At 43.4% G+C, this 20,177-nt stretch overlaps 1 protein-coding gene, 1 long non-coding RNA gene and 1 other non-coding gene across 3 annotated transcripts in view; 1 reads left to right on the plus strand and 2 right to left on the minus strand.

Moving 5' to 3' along the window:
* The window catches only part of lhfpl3 (LHFPL tetraspan subfamily member 3), a 33,673-nt gene extending 13,620 nt beyond the window's left edge, over positions 1–20,053 (minus strand). Inside the window, exon 1 of the mRNA XM_047575678.1 lies at positions 18,582–20,053. Coding sequence (XP_047431634.1) covers positions 18,582–19,017 — 436 coding nt within the window. The 5' untranslated portion in view covers positions 19,018–20,053. The remainder of the gene's footprint in view (positions 1–18,581) is intronic.
* On the plus strand, positions 16–1,449 carry LOC125000261. Its single transcript, XR_007111309.1, has 2 exons — positions 16–185; positions 920–1,449. It is a non-coding gene; the product is annotated as an uncharacterized LOC125000261 (long non-coding RNA).
* Positions 17,352–17,433, minus strand: trnal-uag. The gene has a single exon. It is a non-coding gene; the product is annotated as a tRNA-Leu (tRNA).
* Positions 20,054–20,177: the final 124 nt, after the last annotated feature.

Raw genomic sequence — 20,177 nt, forward strand, 5'->3', positions numbered from 1 at the left:
CTCCTCCTTTTTCTTTCTTTCATTTGAGCCTCCCCCCCACCCCTCCTTCCTCTCCCCTCTCTATCGTTCTCTCCCCCTCTCTGCAGCACTGAGCACTAATGACTGATGATGGGAAGGGAGGAAATAAAATCCAGGAAACTGTCTCCTTCAGGAAAATCCTTGCAGGGACCGAGAAACCCAACATGGTAAGAACAGAGATAATGAAGGCCTTGAACACCAGTGCAGCGTGTTAGTCAGTGCAGACTCATGAATTTCACCACGAGGTCTGTTAATTTGGGTAGCGGCTCTGGAGCTTTTAAACTCATTACTCAATCTTCTTGGGATGGTACAATTACTGAGAGTTTTTTTTTTCTGAGAGCTGTCCTCCATGTTGGCTTAAAAAACATAGGACTAAAGGGTCTCGCTTATATTTGGAAACTCCATCTGGCAAACCTCACACAGCTGTTGATGTATTTTTTTTTTTTTTTTTAAGCCTAGGATGGAATGAGGATTTGCATAAAGTTATGCACAAATCATTCAGAATATTTTCATTTGCATGGAGAAGTCATCAAAAACAATTCACTTTGTGATGCGTTGTTTACGCCGTAGTGCACCACGATTACCTCATGCCTTGGACCGGTTGACAAAGTGTAATAATATAGTTTTACATAGCTTCTTAAACCTGCATTAACTAATATTATTTACACATCTGTTAGAAGTCTTTGGAGGCTTTTCTGGCCATATGGTGAATGGGCTGCAAGTCCAATATTTACTCTGGCTCGTGCTCTGTGATAAGAGGTGTGTCATTTTCGCATACATGCAGACATTCGATTTTGTTTACAGCAAACACTGTATTTTAGCCGTTTTAACTGGAGGAAACTTAAGAAGCTGTGTGAAATCTTGTTGTTCTTGTATTTGGTGCACTCTCTTTCCTCTCCAGCCACTCATCATGCAGCTGTGATGCTTCACTTCGCTGTGGGGATGGTCTCCTGACCTGCCGGATGTGTCCCGAGGCAAGTGATTGGCTTTAGGGATCAACCGAATCTACAAACGTTGCCATGGAGACGCTTTGAACCCAACCGGGGTTGCATCGACTCCGAGGGCGCGTCCGCCCCCCCTGGTCTGCAGCCCCTGCAGGACCCCGCCGATCCTGAGCAGCTTGTCTCGGTGATCTCTCCGAGAGGACGGCGAGAGTGATCGGATGCTGCCGGAGGCGGCGGCGGCGGCGGCTGTGACAGCACCGGAGAGTCGTCTCCATGGCAACCGGCAAGCTCGCATAGAGGAAGAAGCATTAACGGGTGGCTGAGGTGACTGCGAGCATCATCACTCTACCTCCTCTTCCTCTCTCTCCGTCGGTCCCTCCGCACGCAAACGCAGAGCTTCTGCTCTCTGGTCCATGACCTTCAGAAAATGGTGGCCGTAAAAAAAAAAAAAAAAAAAAAAGAGAGTAGAAGCAACACGCACACACGTTCACAATAAAACACTTGACTCAGACTCAAAGAGCCTCTTCTTCTAAGCACGAGCACGGATACTGTTTCTCTGCGGTTTCCCCCCGTGTATTCCTAAGTAGGTCCACTGGGACGCAAACACTCCCACAGCTCACGCTTCCCAACTCCCCCTGCTAAGTTTATCAAATAACAACCCTCGCTCTGCGCTGCTACACCAGCTCTGGAGCCTTTTGATGTCCTCTCAATCTCAAACCTCATTTGTATTCTACTTAAGCCCACAGTTTTCTCTAAGCTTTCTTTGATTCGGTCCCCCCACCAACATGTTTGCCAGTGCTAACATTGTTAGTCGTGTTTTCCACGCAGCGTGGCGCACCTCCTCATTTGCAGCTCAATATGACTGTTATAATTGTCGATGGATGATCAGTGTAATTAGGCGTCTACCTTGGAGGGAAACCAGCGGGAGTTACATGCCCTGCGACTTTGCAAACTGACTCTTGAAAGGGTTCGGGGTTCGGCTCTGCCCTTTTTCAACGGAAGGGGCAATTTCAGCAGGTAAACGTCAAGAGAAACATCAGGGAGACGTTTATTACTCAGTAAAAGCTGTCATGTTTGCAGAATTTAGGTCTCCCACAGGGGCCGCGGAGAGAAATACATTCTGGGCGCCATGTGCCTGCGTGATGGCTAAAAGGCTGCGGCCATCAAACATTTTCTTTATTCCGTTCAAAGTTATTGATTGATAAGTGGATGGGGGTTGTGGAAACGAAAATATCCTGCAGAGAAACCTGTTCTCAGATCTAATGGATGCTGCACTTAGGACTATGCAGACGACTAGAACGAGAGACCTCTCAGGCAAAAAAAATGGAAATCAAAAAGACAGAGAGAGCAGAGATAGAATGTAGTAAACAGAGACAGAATATGGGCCGAATGATCGGCTGGGGGAGGTAGACTAAAGCAATATGAAGTGCAGAGCTTCATCCATCAGCTGAAATGAAAATCTGAAGTGTCTGCGAGAAAGGCAGAGGAGTTGTAGTCGCGTAATATCCTGCAGATCAGAAAGTGGCACTCCTGTTATTGTGTGTTGGATTTTGGTATATCATTAGTGTTTCACCGTGATGTACCATTTTTCCATTAGCATATATTGAGCTTCAACCAAGCCTGTTTCACTAACAAATGACCACCTTCCACTGACGTACTCGTGTGCTGCTCTCATTTTAGTGTCTCACGTGTCGCTTTAAAGAGGAAGATGAATCAGAAGAGGAGAATTAGAGTGTGTCAGGTAATTTAGCTGCAGTTTAATTGACATTTGCCTCCACTGAATGTTTGTTTATTGCATTTTTTTTTGTTGTTGTTTAGCTTATCACAATGGGACAAGTGCATTAAACCTAAGGTCATGTGCAATTCCCTAAATGAGCCTTTAAATTACATAAACCACAACTAATTCTTGCTTTAGCTTTGCATTAAAGTTACAAGTGAAGCTTAAAGGTTCCAAAAAGGCAGAAAGGTGGGACTGGTCATAGTAACAGGAGCATGCATGCTGTCATACCATGATTTAAACCTTCACATGGCGACACAATAACAACAAAAGATAAGATGTGCTGGCACATAATGTTTCCTGCATGCATAATATGAACAAGAAGAATCAGCATGTGTCAGTGAGAAGCTGTTTAAGAAAGCGGAAGAGACACACAAGTGCATCAGCGCCATAAACAAATGAAAAGGCACCGCCATGCATCAAGGAGATCTTAAACACTGTGCTAAAACAGGGATGTCATTTTTATTTTATTTATCTTTCTTTTACTTCAACTTTCCCTCAAACTGTCATCTGTGCGGTGCAGCCTTCACCGGAGCGTCTTCACTATCAGTCACGGGGCGTCCGAGCATCACTCAGCCGCAAACAATGACAGCCAGGTGTCAAAACAGACCCCTCGCAGTCTGACGCATGAGAAAGACCCGGGCCCGCGCATCCGTCACCTCGACACCAGCACGACACCGGCATCGCTCATTCAGCTCAAACGCCGGCGCGCTGAAACGAGCATCAGTCAAACGCGCACGTGTGGACCTATCCGAGTTTCGGATGGGTCACCGTGTCCTTGTCCTGCCGCCTCGCACGGGAGAGGGAGGGAGGGCGGAGAATAAATCAGCCCGGCTGTCTTCTCCACCCCAGCCCAGTGATCAAGAAGATAAACCCCCGATGGGAAATCTATAAAGCATGCCCCTGTTTTGGGCTCGCAGACGTGTGAAAGGAAGGAGGCGCAATACAGTTGGAAGCGTACCACGGAGGGCACAACAGCTGCTGTAAGGTGTAATGGATGAAACAGTAAAAAAAAGACACAGGTTGACCATTTTTTAAATGTAGTGACCAGCAGCTTGTCGTTGACATTTTCCCACAGTCGGCTTTTTCGACATCACCGTCCACATTTGAGTGAGAGTTTATGTTTTCAGATCGTGACAGACTAAGAGCTTCCTTCTTGGGGGGAAATATTGTCCGTGTCAGCTTTCAAACTTTGAAACTTGCAAACATTTCTTCCTGCCAAACGTGGAAATAGCTGAGAAACAGCCCACAGACATGCTGCTCGATTCAAATATGCAGTCAAAAAAAAGAAAGAAGAAGAAACGAATAATCTGGAATCTGGTTGCGTAATTATGGAGTGTACTCGTGCATATCCGTCTCGTTCTATGGATTAACTGGATTACCTGATGAGTCGCTATGTAAACAAATCAACTGTTCGGCATCTTGGCACAAATGTGAAAAACATCTTTTCTTCTCCTCGTTTAAAAAAATAAAAAATAAATCAGCTTTTAAACTGAGAACATTTGCAATTGAGTTGATCGTGATATTTAACATATATAGAGTAAGAGTGGGAGTAGCTGCAGAGTCAGGGTGTTGGGAAACGACTGGAACAGCTGGTAAATTCAAGGGGAGGCAAGCTGAGAAGGTAAATTCAGCCCGTTTCACCCGACGCAGACTGTCTTCGTTTTGGCTCTTAAGGTGTAAATGTATATTTATATTGATCCTTCTCTTTGTCGAAATGAACTGCGAGAAGTAACTTTTCTCTCCTTTTGCCCTCAGGTCCTAATTAAGTGGAATTCAACTTACTTCATGTGGTAATTATGAAGCCAGGGACGAGAGGAGCTCGGTCTTGACCGACTGTGTAAATACAAACAGGAAAAAAAAAAAGAGGATGAGGATGAGGAGGGGGATGCTACTGAGGACCGTGCAGGACCAGGAGCTGGATGTTTCCTCCTGCAGGTCTGTGTTCATTTTGCAACTGTATGCGATTCCAGAAAAGCCACAGATTCCTCTGAGAATTATCAGTTAATTGTGCCATCTGCAGATTAAATGAGGATGTTTACTCAGCGAGACTGATACGTGACCAAATGTCTAAAATAACCGCACGAGAGAGAGCGACTTGACGCACTCCGAGGCCCTCATTCACGTCGAAGGCTGTAACGGTTTATTCACAAACAAGTGGTTGCGTTGTCATACATAATTCATGTTGGACTCACTCGAGCGGCTACCGCAGAGAGACAGCGGCAGCGACGGCGGCGGCAGCGTTTAATCTGCAAGGTCGTCCGAATTGGCTGCGATGTCCAAACATCTCGGCTGTGAACTGCGAGCTCGGATCGAGGGGCCCGAGGGATCAAGAAGCAAGAGAGTCATTCGACAGCTGATTTAGCATACTGTTGGTTCGGGGGGGGTCTCGTTCCATCGCGTTCACCCTGTCACATCCCATCACGCCAAGGCGAGCCTCAGAGCTCCGTCTCGTTGTTTTTTTTTTTTTTAACACTGACAGGAAACTTTTACACAAGTTTCTGGGCCACATGAGGTCATGAGTCATTAGGTGGCGGCCGACTGAGGATTAAGTTGGCAACCAGGTATGTAGGTCTCTAAGCTTGTTTAAGACGAGCGGTACGGGTCAGGGCAAAATCCTGGTTACACTAATTACATTACTGAGACTAGATAAACAAATCTTACTCAGTGCGTTTACATGCACGAGAAAAAAAAAACGAATTATTGCCTTAATCAGACTATAACAGGAGAACTTAAGTTCTACTCCGGTTAAAATCGGAGTTCTCATTATCCGGTTGAGGCACCCGGATAATGCGATTGAATCTGAGTTTTCAATCGGATAATGCGTGCGCGCATGCTCCACGACCACCACGTGTGAACCTGGAACATAAAAGTCCAAGAAAGCCGATTGTAGAAGAAGAAGAAGAGAAACGGAGGCGTCTGAGTGATAGCGCAGATCTTACCTGCACCAGAAGTAGCGCAAACATTACGTACATGATTAAAAAATGTACTATTATCCGTCTGGTCGTTGTTTGAAATGCCGGTCCGCTGCATGAACGACTCTAGTTTATTATATCACGTAATAGGTCAACCCGGAAATCGGGCCGTATTAACGTGGTATTAACCCGCTGAATAGACATGTATCGCCACCTAGTGTGGAGGAGGAGAACAGTTATTCGATTTTCTTGCGCTGCATGTAAACTGGGACAAGGACTAGCTCGATTAAGCTCTGCATGTAAACGCACTGACTGAGATGCTTGACATGACAGTTTCTACCAGTAACTAATTCTGAGTTTACACCAGATCTGTTAACCAGGACTGATATGGTCATAGGTCACGTGATTCAAGAGCTAAACACATGCAGGAAGTTTCTGAGATTTACTGGAATAAGACAGACAGAGCTGCATTAATTCACCGCCATATATTCGATGCCATTTCAATTTCAGTGCGATACTTTGGCAGCTCGCGCTGGGGAGGCTTTCCCGCTTCAAATTTTGCAATCTGGTCTGACTGGAAAGGACTTTTCAATTACTTAATAAGAGGAATCAATCAAAACCAAAGTCTAGCTGTGACTGACTGTCAGTCCAAAGCTGCTGGGAAGGTGGGATGGATGGATTTCCAAAAGCACATATTTGATTTTATTCACTCTGCTGCGATGTTTGCAGGTTGATTTATGTGATCTTTTTTTTTTTCTTTTTTCTTTATGAATACGAAACCCAGAAAGTTAGACGGTTAAATTATCACGACAGCCTTTGAAATGCAGAACAGACACATGCACACACTGAAAAAGTTACTTCCCGCAAGAATTAAAAGGCAGCAGGCAAAACAGAGGGGCAGGGTATTTTCTCCTCCTCTGGGACGAGATTTAAGCTCCTCGAGATTATCACTTTCCCTTCGAGGAGGAGGGGGGGGATTTGTCACTGATCACTCGTGCAGTGGGCAGCAGGCAAGCTATTTAGCGACGCTCCTTCAGGGATGTATAATACAAGGGAATAATACAGCAGCAGATTGGGAATATTTTCTTTAGCGGAAAGGACAATAACACAACACTGACACTCCCACACAGCTGGTCAGAAACTCCACGCTGCCAATCACTCCTCTCCTTGTGCCGTTCTGCGCTCTCATTTCCTTCCAAGTCTCCCGCTGGTGGCTCTCCCGCTGCTCCATAACCAGCACCTGATTAGGAGTGTTATTAAGCCCCATCTCTTCCAACGCATCCACATCCCTGCTGCAGAGAGTCCTGGAAAGACCTTATTATCTCCCCATCACCTCTGCCTGCAGGCTCCCTCTGTCTGGCTGCTGGACGGACACTGTCCCGTCCACATGGCACCAAATTAAAGGACAGTGCAGCTCTGCCAAAGTGCCAGTGGACTTCCAGAGCTTCAATAGCTTCTTTCTCCAGCCTCAGCAGAACGCAAGAGAACCGGGGAAAGCTCATGAAACATGTATAAAGTCTACTTCAGGCAAACACGGGCAGGAATCGAGGCTGCAGAGAGGCTCTTTGAGAATTGTGTTGCTTCGCGCAAACACGTCGCCGCCGTAATTAGAAGTCTGACAACAGTTTAGAACGGCAGCAGCATTGAAGAAGAAGCGCCAGCAGCAATCGTGTGCAACACGAATGTAAATCGGCTCCTATAAGTTCAGTTTATTGATGAGATAATGGGGCCTGCGAGGACTGAGATAAAACTTTAAGGTGTCAGAAGAAGCGCTGCCTCCGCAGCCTGGATCAGAATCTAAATATTTAACTTGGAATATTAAAGCCCACGAACTCCAGCGAATTATAACAATATATATTTAACGTTGAGCAGGAGAGGAGAGCATTCCTACACAGTCTTTTCAATTTGTGGGACAGTTAGGGCAGTTTATGTCAAACATGCCACAGAAAGATGGCAGCCAATTATTGGGGGTAAAAAAAAAAAAAAATGGCGTGTCATGTCAGAAGAAGTAAGGGTTCGTCCAAATATTTAACCTGCAAACCTTGGAGAAAATTTAATGAAATGTGTAGGAGGAGTGAGACAATCAGCGAGTCAAAACTCTTCAAACTTTGTTCGCAATAATTATCCGCTTTTTGTAATTATATATATATATATATATAAACAAGTATCAGGAAATTGTAATTATAAGAAAAACAGGACTTCTCCCTAACCCTAACATTATCCTCCATTTAGACTGAATTATTTTCTCCACTGGAGACAAATTCAACACTTTTTGCAGCTGACCTGCTGTCACCCTCCTTAAAAACCAACCACTTTCCCAGTAATTAAAGTTATTTCTGGAACGTGTTGGTTTGTGACCATTCAAATCTGCAAAACTATCTTTGAGATACACAAACATGTATCTGAACCAGTCAAAGTTATTATAGAAGCTATTACATTGTGTTTATTCGGTGTATTTTTTATTTTAAGTTAATAAACACCCCTATTCATTTATTTTGCTAGTTAACCTGAACAAAGGGGCGATTCATTTATCGGAGCAATAATTAGGGTCCCAGTCCCAGAGCCTTTTGAAGAACGAGGACTTTGGATGTCATTTTCGTCTGGTCGTCAGCCCCGACAGCCTCTCCTGCTTCTCCCCCGTCTCGCATAATCTCCATCTCTCCGCTCATTCCACGTCCTAACTACTCCGCAATCAAAACTGTCAGTCACACTTAAGGCTCTAAACACCTCACCGTTCCCCAATCAGACACACCGCTCCGGCTCTACCTCGAAAAACGGGCCTCCTCACCGCAGCCCGCAGTCCCAGCTGTCCATCACGCTTCGGCTAATTTGTTTAAACTCATCATCACCTCGGGGTGACAAGTCACTCATCAACAAGCCGCGGTAAGTGGCTTGAGATAATGTGACCTTCACCGTGTCCGTGCTATGTTTTTTTTTTCTGTGTATTTGTTTATTTGTTTATGGTGCAAACACACCAAACAAAGGCAGGCTGTGAGGTATATGAGGCTATAAGGACGATCTATGAACCTCTCCTCAAACTTCTCGTGCACTAGTTTATCAGCCGCTGGCAAACAACTTGGTGTCAGCTTTAGAGTTTCTATTGTTGGTTTGCTTGTGGGTGACTTGGTGTAAAATATCACAGCAACTAGTTAAGGCCCAAAAAAAACAGCTAAAACAAGAGTAAGTGGAATTCTTGGCGCGCATCCAAGTAGCCTCTTCAGTTCTTAGAGACTGGTGGAGAGTAGCGGCTTAAACATCAGAAACCCGTATGACAAGTGCCTGTTAACACTCAGATACTTTCCTTCAGTTCGAGGAGACTGTTTGATCCTGTCCTCTTCCCAGTTTCCCTGGTTTCATTTCTTTTTTTCTTTTTTTTTGGATATAATGACCCGTAACATTTTTCACAAAAATTCATGATCCACAGGGGTTAAATCCACCAGCAAATCACCTTTACTGTGAAATATCTGACGATGAATCCTTACGGCTTGGATTTCAGGGACAGAATCTGTCTTCAGTTCTTTGGTTCATGCACTCCCATCAGCCTCAGCTGCACTTTGCGTTTAGCACTGATCGGTGAATGCTAGCATGCTAGCACGTGTGCACGTGTTGCACGGAAAACTGAACTCCGCTTGAACCTCTTGTGTAATGAGAAGCAACAAATTGGCTCCAGCTACTTGGTAGCATCGTTAGCTTTGTAGCTAACGCTGATGTCAGTAAAATTCTCAGCTGCAATCCCACCACATCACATATGATGCAACAAGAATGTAGCACAGCAGTAGTCAGAGTTTCAACACTCGTTTATTATTATGGAATTTAGATGTATCTGAAAAAAAAAAAAAAACGACGACTCACTTGTTTCAAACTATCAGAGACCTCATAGTCCGTGCTACAGTGGGTACTCCACTGCACTACCTTGTACCACTTACCACACTGTCACCTATGATATCGTTAGTGCACATTAACGTCACTTTCCGCCGCTGGCTGCGGCAGGTTTGTGAGCAGCTGACAGGCAGATATGATGTCCTCCAGTCGCGGCTGTGATTGCAGCATCTTGGACACAATTTTCAATCTCGCCAATCCTCCGGACCCGACGACCCATAAAAACACGGCTCGCCCTCCCGTGTGACACCTTTACACGGCCTCGTCCTCCGTGTTTGGATTTATTCACTGCTGACGGCTCTGTTAGGTGGTTCACTGATGGACTGTGTGGCCAAGGATGCGTTTCATGCTATTTTGGTTTTGTGGCTTTCAGGGAGCGTTGTATTTTTTTTATGTAAGAGTTTATAGGGACAAGTTCTTTTTTCTTTTTTTTTCATCTGCAACAAGGAATTTAACTTGTTCCCAAAAGCTGATTGTATAGCTTCTACTTCCAAAGACAATTTTATCCAAGTTATTTATTTCTTTAAAGGCAGTGATACATCATCAGACTAATGATCAGCCTTTCAGTGTTGTGGGGAGTTCTTTGATTTTGTTTTTGGTGTAATTCTTGATCTGAGAGTAGTAGTTGACAGTCTCTATTTTTCTTCTCTTTTGCAGCTTTTAATCTCCGCTCTACCTCCACCAGTTACAATGAAGTGTTGGATTATACACTGTATTACTTGTTTTTATTTATTTGCTTTTTTACAACTCTCTCAGCCCCACAGGACCGATTTATGGAGCAGTCGGCATGGCAACTGGTAGTTGCCGTTATTTCACATCCTGTTTCTATAGCGTCGAATAACTACACTAAAACTAAATTAAAAACAAAAAAACTAAAACAAAATTTACACGTAAACATGCACCAGGGCTATATTAACTACCTAAAAGGGCAGGGACTATTTTTGGAAGTGTTTTAAGTGTTTTAATTCGACCTAAGTCTCATCCACTAACATGGAGGGGGTGGAGCTTATGACCTATACTGCAGCCAGACACCAGGGGGAGCTCTACTCACTTTAGTTTCAGTTTAGAGGAGCAGCTCTGCCTCCAAATCTTTACAGTAGAAATATTTTAACGCCTACACTTCCTTTACAACTGGGCAATGTCCATCTTTTGAGAAAGATTGTGAAATCAATGAAAAACAACCCAAAAAAAAAAAGGCCAATACATGTTTGTTTATTCGTTTTTTTCATGTAAACCAAAACTCAACGCTGCTTGACAAGCCGGCATCTGGCGCAACACTGTTGAGTTTGTCAAACGTATTGATTAGAACCAGGGACCCGCAGAAAAACATTTGCCAGCCTCTGAAAATATCGACTGTGTTCGTGACAAATCGCGGTCTATAAAAAGCTGTGAACCACGAAGAAGTAGCGTCTTAAAAAAAAGAAAATATATATATCCGGCAAACAAAAATCCAAAGTTTCCGTGTCCCATCACAAACTCAGGCTGTTACACTGAAGGATTATTGAGGTCCTCAGAGCCCATTATAAAGGAGGCCTCACAACCTCAGTTTAATATTTAATACTCTTTAAAGCATTGTTTTAAATGGCCGTATATTTTGTTATTGCTTACAGTGTTGACCTTGGCTTGTTTCCACGTACGTTAATATTTCTTTAAGCTATTACTTTGCTGTTTACGGACCGGTTATGGTCCCTTTAAAAACCTCATCAGCCAAAGAAGAAGGAGGTGATCCACTTTCTTAATCCACAGGCTCAGATTGTAGTTGGGATCCTGTGTCTCTGTGGTTTCCAGCTGACTTGACTTTACTTTTAATTTGGCTGATTCACACTGCAGCACTCTTTCTCTTTCAGTCTGTGCTTCTGTGGCGATTTTTTTTGACTCGGCGTAAAAAGCACCGTTCGGCCTCCGTGACCCTCTCCGAGCTTAAACGGAGAAACGTCTTCCTTTTCCAGGCCCGGGGTCGTCTGGGCCACTTTACTGAACGGAGCGAGGGGCTAAAGGAGCGGAAGGTTTCATCTAAACACCTTCAGGTGAACACGTCACTCCCCGACTCTTTTCTGCTAATGGCTTCTCCCCCTCACGTCTTAGTCCAGTATGTGGTCAAGTTACATCACCTCAAAGCCTCTCAGACTCTTCCACTAATTCATTATATGTGTGAGAGGATAAAGACGGGGCTGATGTCATTAGCGCCCGGCTTAAATTCTGCGTCTCAGCTGCGCACCAAACGCACAGAGCTCACATTAGTTTTTGTTTTTATTTTTTAAATTACAGCAGCCAATTATTGCCAGCAGATAATCACTTTATTTATTCATTTAATCTTTACTTTTATGTGGAAAAGAGCACTAACAAAGAGCATTAGCAGACTTAATAGCGTTTATATTTAGGAGTCAGATTTGTACGGCCCCTCGTGACTTTCCCGAAAACATAGACAAATTAAGAAAACAAATTCAATTAATTATTAATGCTGAACTCACCATAAAGTGCCTTAAGCATCTGTTTTGACAATTTAACACGATGTTCATGAGCCGGTGGAGTTTGTCTTGTTTTAATTTCCATTTTTCTCAACACTTTGATGACTTTTCTTCTTTATATTGAGATTGTTTCACCGTCAAAATCCAAACTAGGTGATGAACATTAGCTGTTTAAATCAAAATATTACAAAATATCACTAATGTAAAAAGGCTAGTGTGCAATAAGTATGTATCGCCTTGTGTTCTTGGTGAACTGTGCAAATTTTCCATGATATAGTTGTGTGAAATGCTCCTTTGTCTGCGTTATAAACTTTCTTTACACTTGACTCCGTAGTTGCTGATGTGCAGCAGCCAGATGAGAGGAAAAAATGGAGATTTGAATATCTGCAAGAACTGAACCAAAACCCCCAAAACAAAAAGGTGTAATAGTGAATAATTATCATTTAACTACTTTGAAATCCAGTGTGTGATATGTAGTTTATGGGCACCTTCTGACAAGGAGTCTTATCTTTTAATCTCTTAAAGATTAACGTCAAGAATGAGTTTTGATATGTGTCACTTAGTTATTTCAATGCTAATATTTTCACCACGACACTAAAGTTACGTGAAGTTTTATATGTAATGAGTTCACAGTCAGGTAGTACGGAAGAGTATTAGCGCCACCAATGAGAAAAAAAAATTAGAGGAGGTAAAAAAAAAATTAAAAAATCATCATGCAAAAGTAAAAATTTCGAGAAAAAAAGTCGAAATATAATTTTGAGAACAAAGTAACTGCCGGTTTAAAGGTCCACTTTTTACTTTCAACCTTTTTACTCGAAATTCCAACTTTATTCTCGAAAGTTTTACTTTTTTTTCCTCATTTTTTATCACTTTATTGTGATATAAATTTGAGTGATTTTGTAGCAAATTCTCTGAATAGACACTTAAAAATTTAATTCTTTGCTTTTCCTTTGTTTGATGTCCTATTTTGAATTGTTTCCACTTTTATAGTTTACATAAAACAGTAATAAAAGTCTGAATACACAAAAGAAATAAGGAAATAAATCCTAAAGAAAACATTAAATTGAAGGTTTCACTCTTCAGATGAAATGTGGAGATTGGAAAAGAAATGACGACTAATCGGACTCACTCCAGTCTGTCAAAAGTAAGATTTCACGGATTTGTTTTCATTATCTATCTTCCTCCTCTGCAGACGCGATAGCGTCTTCTCGTTTCTTTCCCTCTCCTTTCTAAAACACAATGTGACGCTGATAAGCGGCTCCACTTGACATCTCTCTGAAAAGGTGTAAATCTGAATAGCGCACAACACACTGAGCCCTGATATAATGATATCAGTCAGCCGGTCGCTCTATCAGACGGTGTCATCATGCATCAAACACGAGAGCTTCCTGTCACTCACGGCTTAACGCTAACCTACAACCGAACAGCTCGTGCCGTCAACAAAAAAAAACATAAAAAACAAAAAAAAAAAAAGCCTGAGTGGCAGCTGTCCCCTGTTACAGCGCCGCTTCCTGTTATTCTGGAAAGCAGCATTTCGGATCAATAAACCTCCAGCTACCAAATGGACCTTTTATTGGGGGCTCTGAATGCCAGCTTCCCTCTCTGGAGGACCACTTAGTGGGCACCGTGAGGAGAGCCACTCACAACTCGAGGAGCTGCTCGTCAGACGACCAGGAAATGGACGTTGTGCTGGAAACGCCTTAGCAACACTCTGGGCATCTTTTCATGCCAAGGCGGCGTTCACGTGGGGGCCCGTCGCATCCAGATGGCCGTCAGAGCCCTGGAGGCCTTCCAGGTTATCGAGCACCGATGCACAGCCTCTCGCGTCGGAGTCCGCTCCGCGACAAGCACCTCATCCTGTTTTCATTATCGGTGCCACTTTCCAATTAGACGCGCTTTTAAACGGGTTTATATGTTGTGACTAATGGATTTATTAATGCCAAGTAAATAACCTTCTCACATTAATAATCTCATAAGCCATTAAGTTGTGGGAAAAAAAAATCTCTTAATCTAAATCGCTCTTTAATTATCCTGAAAAAAGAAATGAAAAACTTAGAGACGGGTGACAAATTAATGGTGAAAAACAATATACAGCCCACAAAAAAACTTCTATACACTGTGGCACTCGTTTCACAAGTCACAGGAGGGAAGGAAAACTTCCTCTGTAAAAATATTCCCTGTTTTTTTTTTTTTTTTTAATGACATTAGAAGAAAGAAATCTATCATGAGATTCGCATTGTTTCCGTGCTCTGTTAAGTTCGCTGGTGATTAGATCCCAAACAATAATGAGGCAGCTTATAAAAACGAAGTTTCATCCCTCGCGGACGGACGCTCCACAAACATCCAGTTTACAAAGTAGCGGCGCATTTTAATAAGTTTATTTTGGGCTTTTCACGACAAAAGAAATTCAGCCGGTCGGCTTCATTTCGCCCTCTCGCTTTTAATTTCTTCATTTGTGAGTTGCTAGTTTTCTCTAAGTCCACCTCTTTGTGATCTACATGAGCTCCCAACAGTTAGTTCTGCACTTTGATCCAGTTTGAGTAATATCTTAAAAGGATTTCCAGATTGCGTTATAACCTATTGAATTTTTTAACTCTTCAGGTCATAAACCAGTGAACTAATATTTGAACCATTGACTGTACATAAAGATGAACGACCATAGGGATTCATGTAAAGCGGTTTTGAAGCTCAATTCAGTTGCTCCGAAAGCCAAACTTGTCTTTTCCCAACTTAACTCCTGACTACTTCAAAACTGGCTAAAGATGTGGAGCGTGAGGGGGGTTTAATTAAGTTTTACAAAGATTCATCCCCGCACAGTTGTCATGAATGGAGAAATTAGCTACCAAATTAGAGACCAAAAACGCATTTTGTTTTGCTGCTGTAACATGGAGGTCTATGTTGACGAGTGACGTGCAGCTCGATACTGAAATATCGATACTTCCGATACCACGTCTTTATGCTCTAAAATCAATTCTCAAGTCAAAATATCGATACTTTCAATACACGATGGAAAGTTTTTCAATTGTTGTATAAAAGTTTAAAATAAATATTGTGTTCTTTATGAAGCTATGATTTGAAATACACTACTATTTTTTTTAGGTTTTTTGTGTATTTACACAAAGTATCGGATCGTAAAGAACAAAGTTTTGACGCTTATTGTTGGTTTATTTTCTTTATCTCCAAACTTTGACACTCTTACTCCTGCCAAATACTGTGCAAATTATTACCATCAAATCAGGCTGGAGTGGCATGTATCATTACTGAGATCGCCATTATTCTTGATTATTTTTTCCTCTAAAAATCTAACGTGCGCCAGAAGCCAAAGCTCATCAAACATTCAGGACGTCCCCTCTTTGGAGAGAAGCCTCTGAGCGGCAATGCTCCGACTTTAATAGCTCACATGGCTGCGGCCCCGCACCGCCTGAAATATGACATCTGACAGGGAGGATATTTTTACCATCACAACGGGATTTCACTTCCATGTCGTCTGTTTAAGTCGCCCCGGAGATCTTTCAGCGGCCGATCTCACATCTGGCCTCGAGGAAAGCACGTGACGTGAGCGATGGAGACGGCTGAAGGAAAAAAAAAAAATCGCGCTGCGATGATCAATAGAGGAGGACGTACTACACTGCTGTTACCACCGTCATCGTCATCAGTGCTGATTCATTCCATTCAGAAGCCTGCGAGCTACGAGTGCTACAAGTGCTACAAGTAGCGTTCACAGTGAAATGGTTGAACTATGAATAAACTGAGCACGACGTCGACTTGTGCTGTTGGAACCTTTTAAAGGCCACGTGGTTGTGCCTTGTTAGTTGGAGGCCTCTGCATGTTTCTTGAAATAAAAGTATAATCGTGAAGAATCTCGCATCTGCTCCACGGACTTGGAGGGAAAACCGAGGAACATGTGACTCAGAGGAATGAGAAGCCGCTTTGATCCGCGACTAACATGCTGCAAAGATACAACTATCTGCTCATTAGGGCCCACTGGTGATCGAGCTCATCACTGTGCCTTTTCTCCACAATGCTCCAACTCACAGCTGCTTGGGCTTCACTCACCTCATGCACAGAATGAGCCAGGAGCTAGTTCAGTGCTGCTGCTAACCTGTATCTGTTAGTTATTTATCGTCCAGCCTGGTGGTCAGCGGACATTTGGGGCACACATCCTCGCCCTCCACGCTGCTTTACCCAAGAGCACAAGCATGCCCTGTCTGCTAATGTGACCGTTATTTGTTATGACATTTAATTCCCATTTGTGTTTCGCCGGAGGCATCTGTGAAGGTGCACGGTGGGACGACGCTGGGAAGTTATTTATACATGCAAGTTATTCTGAGCCTGAGATTGTGTTTGGGACTGGGGTGTAAATTGGTGTGAAGCAGCTCTTTTTTTTCACAAGAAACTAAATAAAACCCGAAGCTTGTTAATTTTAATGGTTGTTGGGTTTGATCTATTAATAATACTTTTTTTTTTTTTTTGTTCTTCGTCCACACTTCTCGGACCAGTGATCTTCCCTGACCTTTGGCTGATCAGATCTGTGTTTGTATTCGTTGCAGATCCACAAGTTCGGCTGCGCAGATATCAAAAGAGCTTTATGGATTACACACATCAAAGTCTGTTTACAGGTCTGCTTCATGTGCGGGGGGAAAAGTTGAATCAAGTTGTGTTTTTTTTTTTGGCTCCGTGGGGAGGTGCATTAATTAAAGTCCGATTTGAAAACGGCCAGCGGGGGATGATGATGATGATGATGATGAAAAACTGGAGGTGTGGAGCTGCAGCTCGAGGGTGCGCTAGCTGCTAATAGCGTAATCTGACCAAACTGTCTGAGGTCAGTTTAAAAACTGATAGCAGTGCGAGATCAGGCATAACATTATGACCACCTTCCTGTCCTGTGGTGTCTGGTAACAGGATGTTGGGAGGGGATGGTCCTCTGTGGATCATCCTATAGATACTTGATCAATTTGGAGGTCAGGTCAACATCTTGTGCTGTTTTTCATGTTTTCTGAGTTGTTCCTAAACCATTTTTGTGTGCGTGCATCCTCCTGGGGATGGCTGCTGCCCTTAAGGAGTGTCATTGCTATGGTATGTCTGGTCTGGTCTAGGTGGGCACTACACGTCTAAGTAACACTAGAACATTGAATTGTCGCAACATGGTCCTGTCTGTGGTCATAATGTTATGGCTAATCGGTGTAGTAGGCATCACACTCAGACCCTTGCCTGCCCACAAACGACACAGAAGGGATCTGAACCAGTCCACACTGCAAATAACAAGTGCACAAATGCAAGTCATCTAGCCTGGGAAGTTTTCCAAACTTTTTTTTTTTAACCAAGACCAGCAAAGGTTTGGATATAAATATGGCAGTGGTGGGATTTGAACCCACGCCTCCACAGAGACTGGAGCCTAAATCCAGCGCCTTAGACCACTCGGCCACACTACCGTGTCTCATTGTGATTAGTAAGTGTGAAAAAACTGTGCGATCTGCATAGATGTGATTTTAGCGTGGACTCTCCGAGACATTTATCTAAACAAATTCACACATACTGAACTGTTGAAATGTGAGAAGAAGGAGAAAAAAAAGAGAAATCTTTCATCACACGGGGGAGGATTCATCTCTAAAATCCCGCCTGTGGCCGTGCTTTGTTGCTCTCCGCTGTGTTTTCCGCCCGTAAACTGATATAGTTGGTTGTGATATGAAGCTGAGCCGCCACAAACATATCGTTTTGCATGCAAATCAAGATGTGTGCAGAATCTTTGTCTCATTCTTTAGGTGAACTAAGGTAGCGGGTTCAGTCAGGGATGCTAGTCCTTTCATTTCTTGTTTCTCGTCTCTTTTTTTCTCCCCCTCCTTCTTTAAGGTGCAGACTAGGTTTACGGATGCTTTGATATAGCATCAAATGAGAAAAATGAATTTGCATATTTCCAGTTTAAGCTATGCACAATATAAACCACAGGAAGCACTGAAGACTAGAGTTCATGGAGTATGTTGTTTCCAAGTGAAGATAAGAGTTTTATAATTGATTTAGTGTTGGATTGCATTGAGCCACGTCCTACAATATGTATTTCATGTTTTTTTTTTTTTAAAATGAGTGTCTGCTTCTCTGGAGGTCTCCTGGTTCAGGGTTTGTGTGCTCTCAGTGTGTGTGGTGTCCGCGAGCAAAGTGAAAGTATGCCAGGATTTTATATTCACAGTCTGGATCTGAGGATTCGCTCTCCTCAAGGCGGTTGCCACTCCACCCACACTAAAGATAATAATACAATGTGCTGTTTAATAAGACTAAAGTTCACAAGGAAGGCGGTAACGATCACAAACATGAGGAACATCTGGATTTTTGGTGCACAGTTTTTAGTTTTTATATGACAAACTCGATAACAGGCAGATTTGGGGCAATTTAAAGCTTATTATATGAAGTAAATATAACAAGAAAACAGCTGGATTTGCATTTTTCATCATAAATGCGTCTGGAGACAGGTGTGATTTTGGTCAAGCTCCTCTAAATCCTATCTCTCATTTCATATTTAAGAAACCAGACCATAAAACCACCGCCTGAATCTCCCACCTGTAGTCAAGGGAGCAGAGCCTCCTACCTGCAGCCAGCTGCATCCAGCCGCAGATCTTGTACACGGTCCCGGTGCTGCAGAAGAAGAAGAGGGCGAAGCAGCCGATGCAGGTGAGGACCAGCACCATGGACATGCCGATGAAGACGGCGGCAGCCTTGAACGCGCCGGAGGGGATGGTGCTGAACTCGGTGAAGCTGCCCTGGCAGGTCAAGTCCCTGGTGAGCCCGTTCCCTATGCAGTAGTGGAACAGACCGAAGTATCCCGCCTGCGGGGTGTCCACGCCGTCCCCGATCCAGTACGGCTGGATGAAGCACACCACGTTGACGATGGCGAAGAGCATGGTGAAGATGGCCCACAGGACGCCGATGGCGCGGGAGTTGCGCACGTAGTTGGTCTGGTAGATTTTGGCAGCCTCGGAGGCGGGGAGCATGGTGGTGGTCGTGCTGGGGGCCCCGGGGACCATCCTCCGGTCTTGTGTGGAGGGGGGGGGGTGGGGGGTGGGGGGTCTCAACACTCGGTCCTCGGGATCTGTTAATCTGCCCTCAACAAACTAACATCTCCCTCATCTGGTCGCAATATACCGCGCAACTTCTCCCTCTCGCTGCTTCGGGCTTTTTCCTTTATGCTCTCCGTCTATTCAGTCACAGCTGGACCCACAGCATCCCTCCACGCTCACCCGTGGCAAGGTCGGTTTTTTGATTTCTTCTCGTGTCCGCCTGGTTTTCATTCATCAGTCTGCAGGAACGAAACGAGCGCTCCGGGGAGAAAAAAAGAAAAGAAAAAAAAAAACACACGCTCCCTCATTCACAAGATTTCTAAGCCTATCCTAGTATTTATTTATTAAAACACGCCTCTCTACCTCTGTCCAGATGTTACGGCGAACCGCTCCAGCTGTGGGTAAGTGTGTGTGGGTTTTTGCCCGAAATGGCCAGTCTCCCTCTCGACGGCAACACACCAAACAGCCGCAGCTGAGCTCCGACTGAATTAGAGTTGGAGGATATAGGCTTGGATATTACAGGGACAACCCACATCCCCTAATCCCAGTCTGACGTATTATTCCAGCAAGCCGCGAAATCTCGAACAGGCACATTGGTGTAAAATGAAAAATAAATAAATGAAAAAAAAAGCTGAACAGTTTAATGGTGATATATTTCTCTCTGCTTCACCAAACACTGTAATGGGTGTGGATAAATTCCCACGAGTTGTTCTATAAAATATAATAATAACTCGAAATATTTAGTCTGTTATATTTCAAACAGTTTTCTATGCATAAAGGCACTTAATCATAGTTAAATGTGGGTTTTTCAACATTATTTTAAAAGAAAATATTACGTTGTGATTGCACAGCTGATATGTGTGATACCTCTGCACCGGCTTGTGTAGCCCAGTTAATTAAAGTCAGGACGTTGAGACAATTTGTATGCTGCTTTTATGTCCAAATCTCCGCTTTTGTCACCCATCAGCAAAAATGGGCAATGTTCAGAAGACAAAAACATATAAAATAAATTTAAAATAAAAAATTTAATTCCGCTCTACCCAATAAACCAACAAATTCCTTTATTTCCACGGGTTTGCTTGCTTCGTATGTAAAACTACATTACCCAGAATTCTGTACTCTCTAGT

Source organism: Mugil cephalus, chromosome 22 (assembly GCF_022458985.1).
Source record: "Mugil cephalus isolate CIBA_MC_2020 chromosome 22, CIBA_Mcephalus_1.1, whole genome shotgun sequence".
NCBI classification, from domain to species: domain Eukaryota; kingdom Metazoa; phylum Chordata; class Actinopteri; order Mugiliformes; family Mugilidae; genus Mugil; species Mugil cephalus.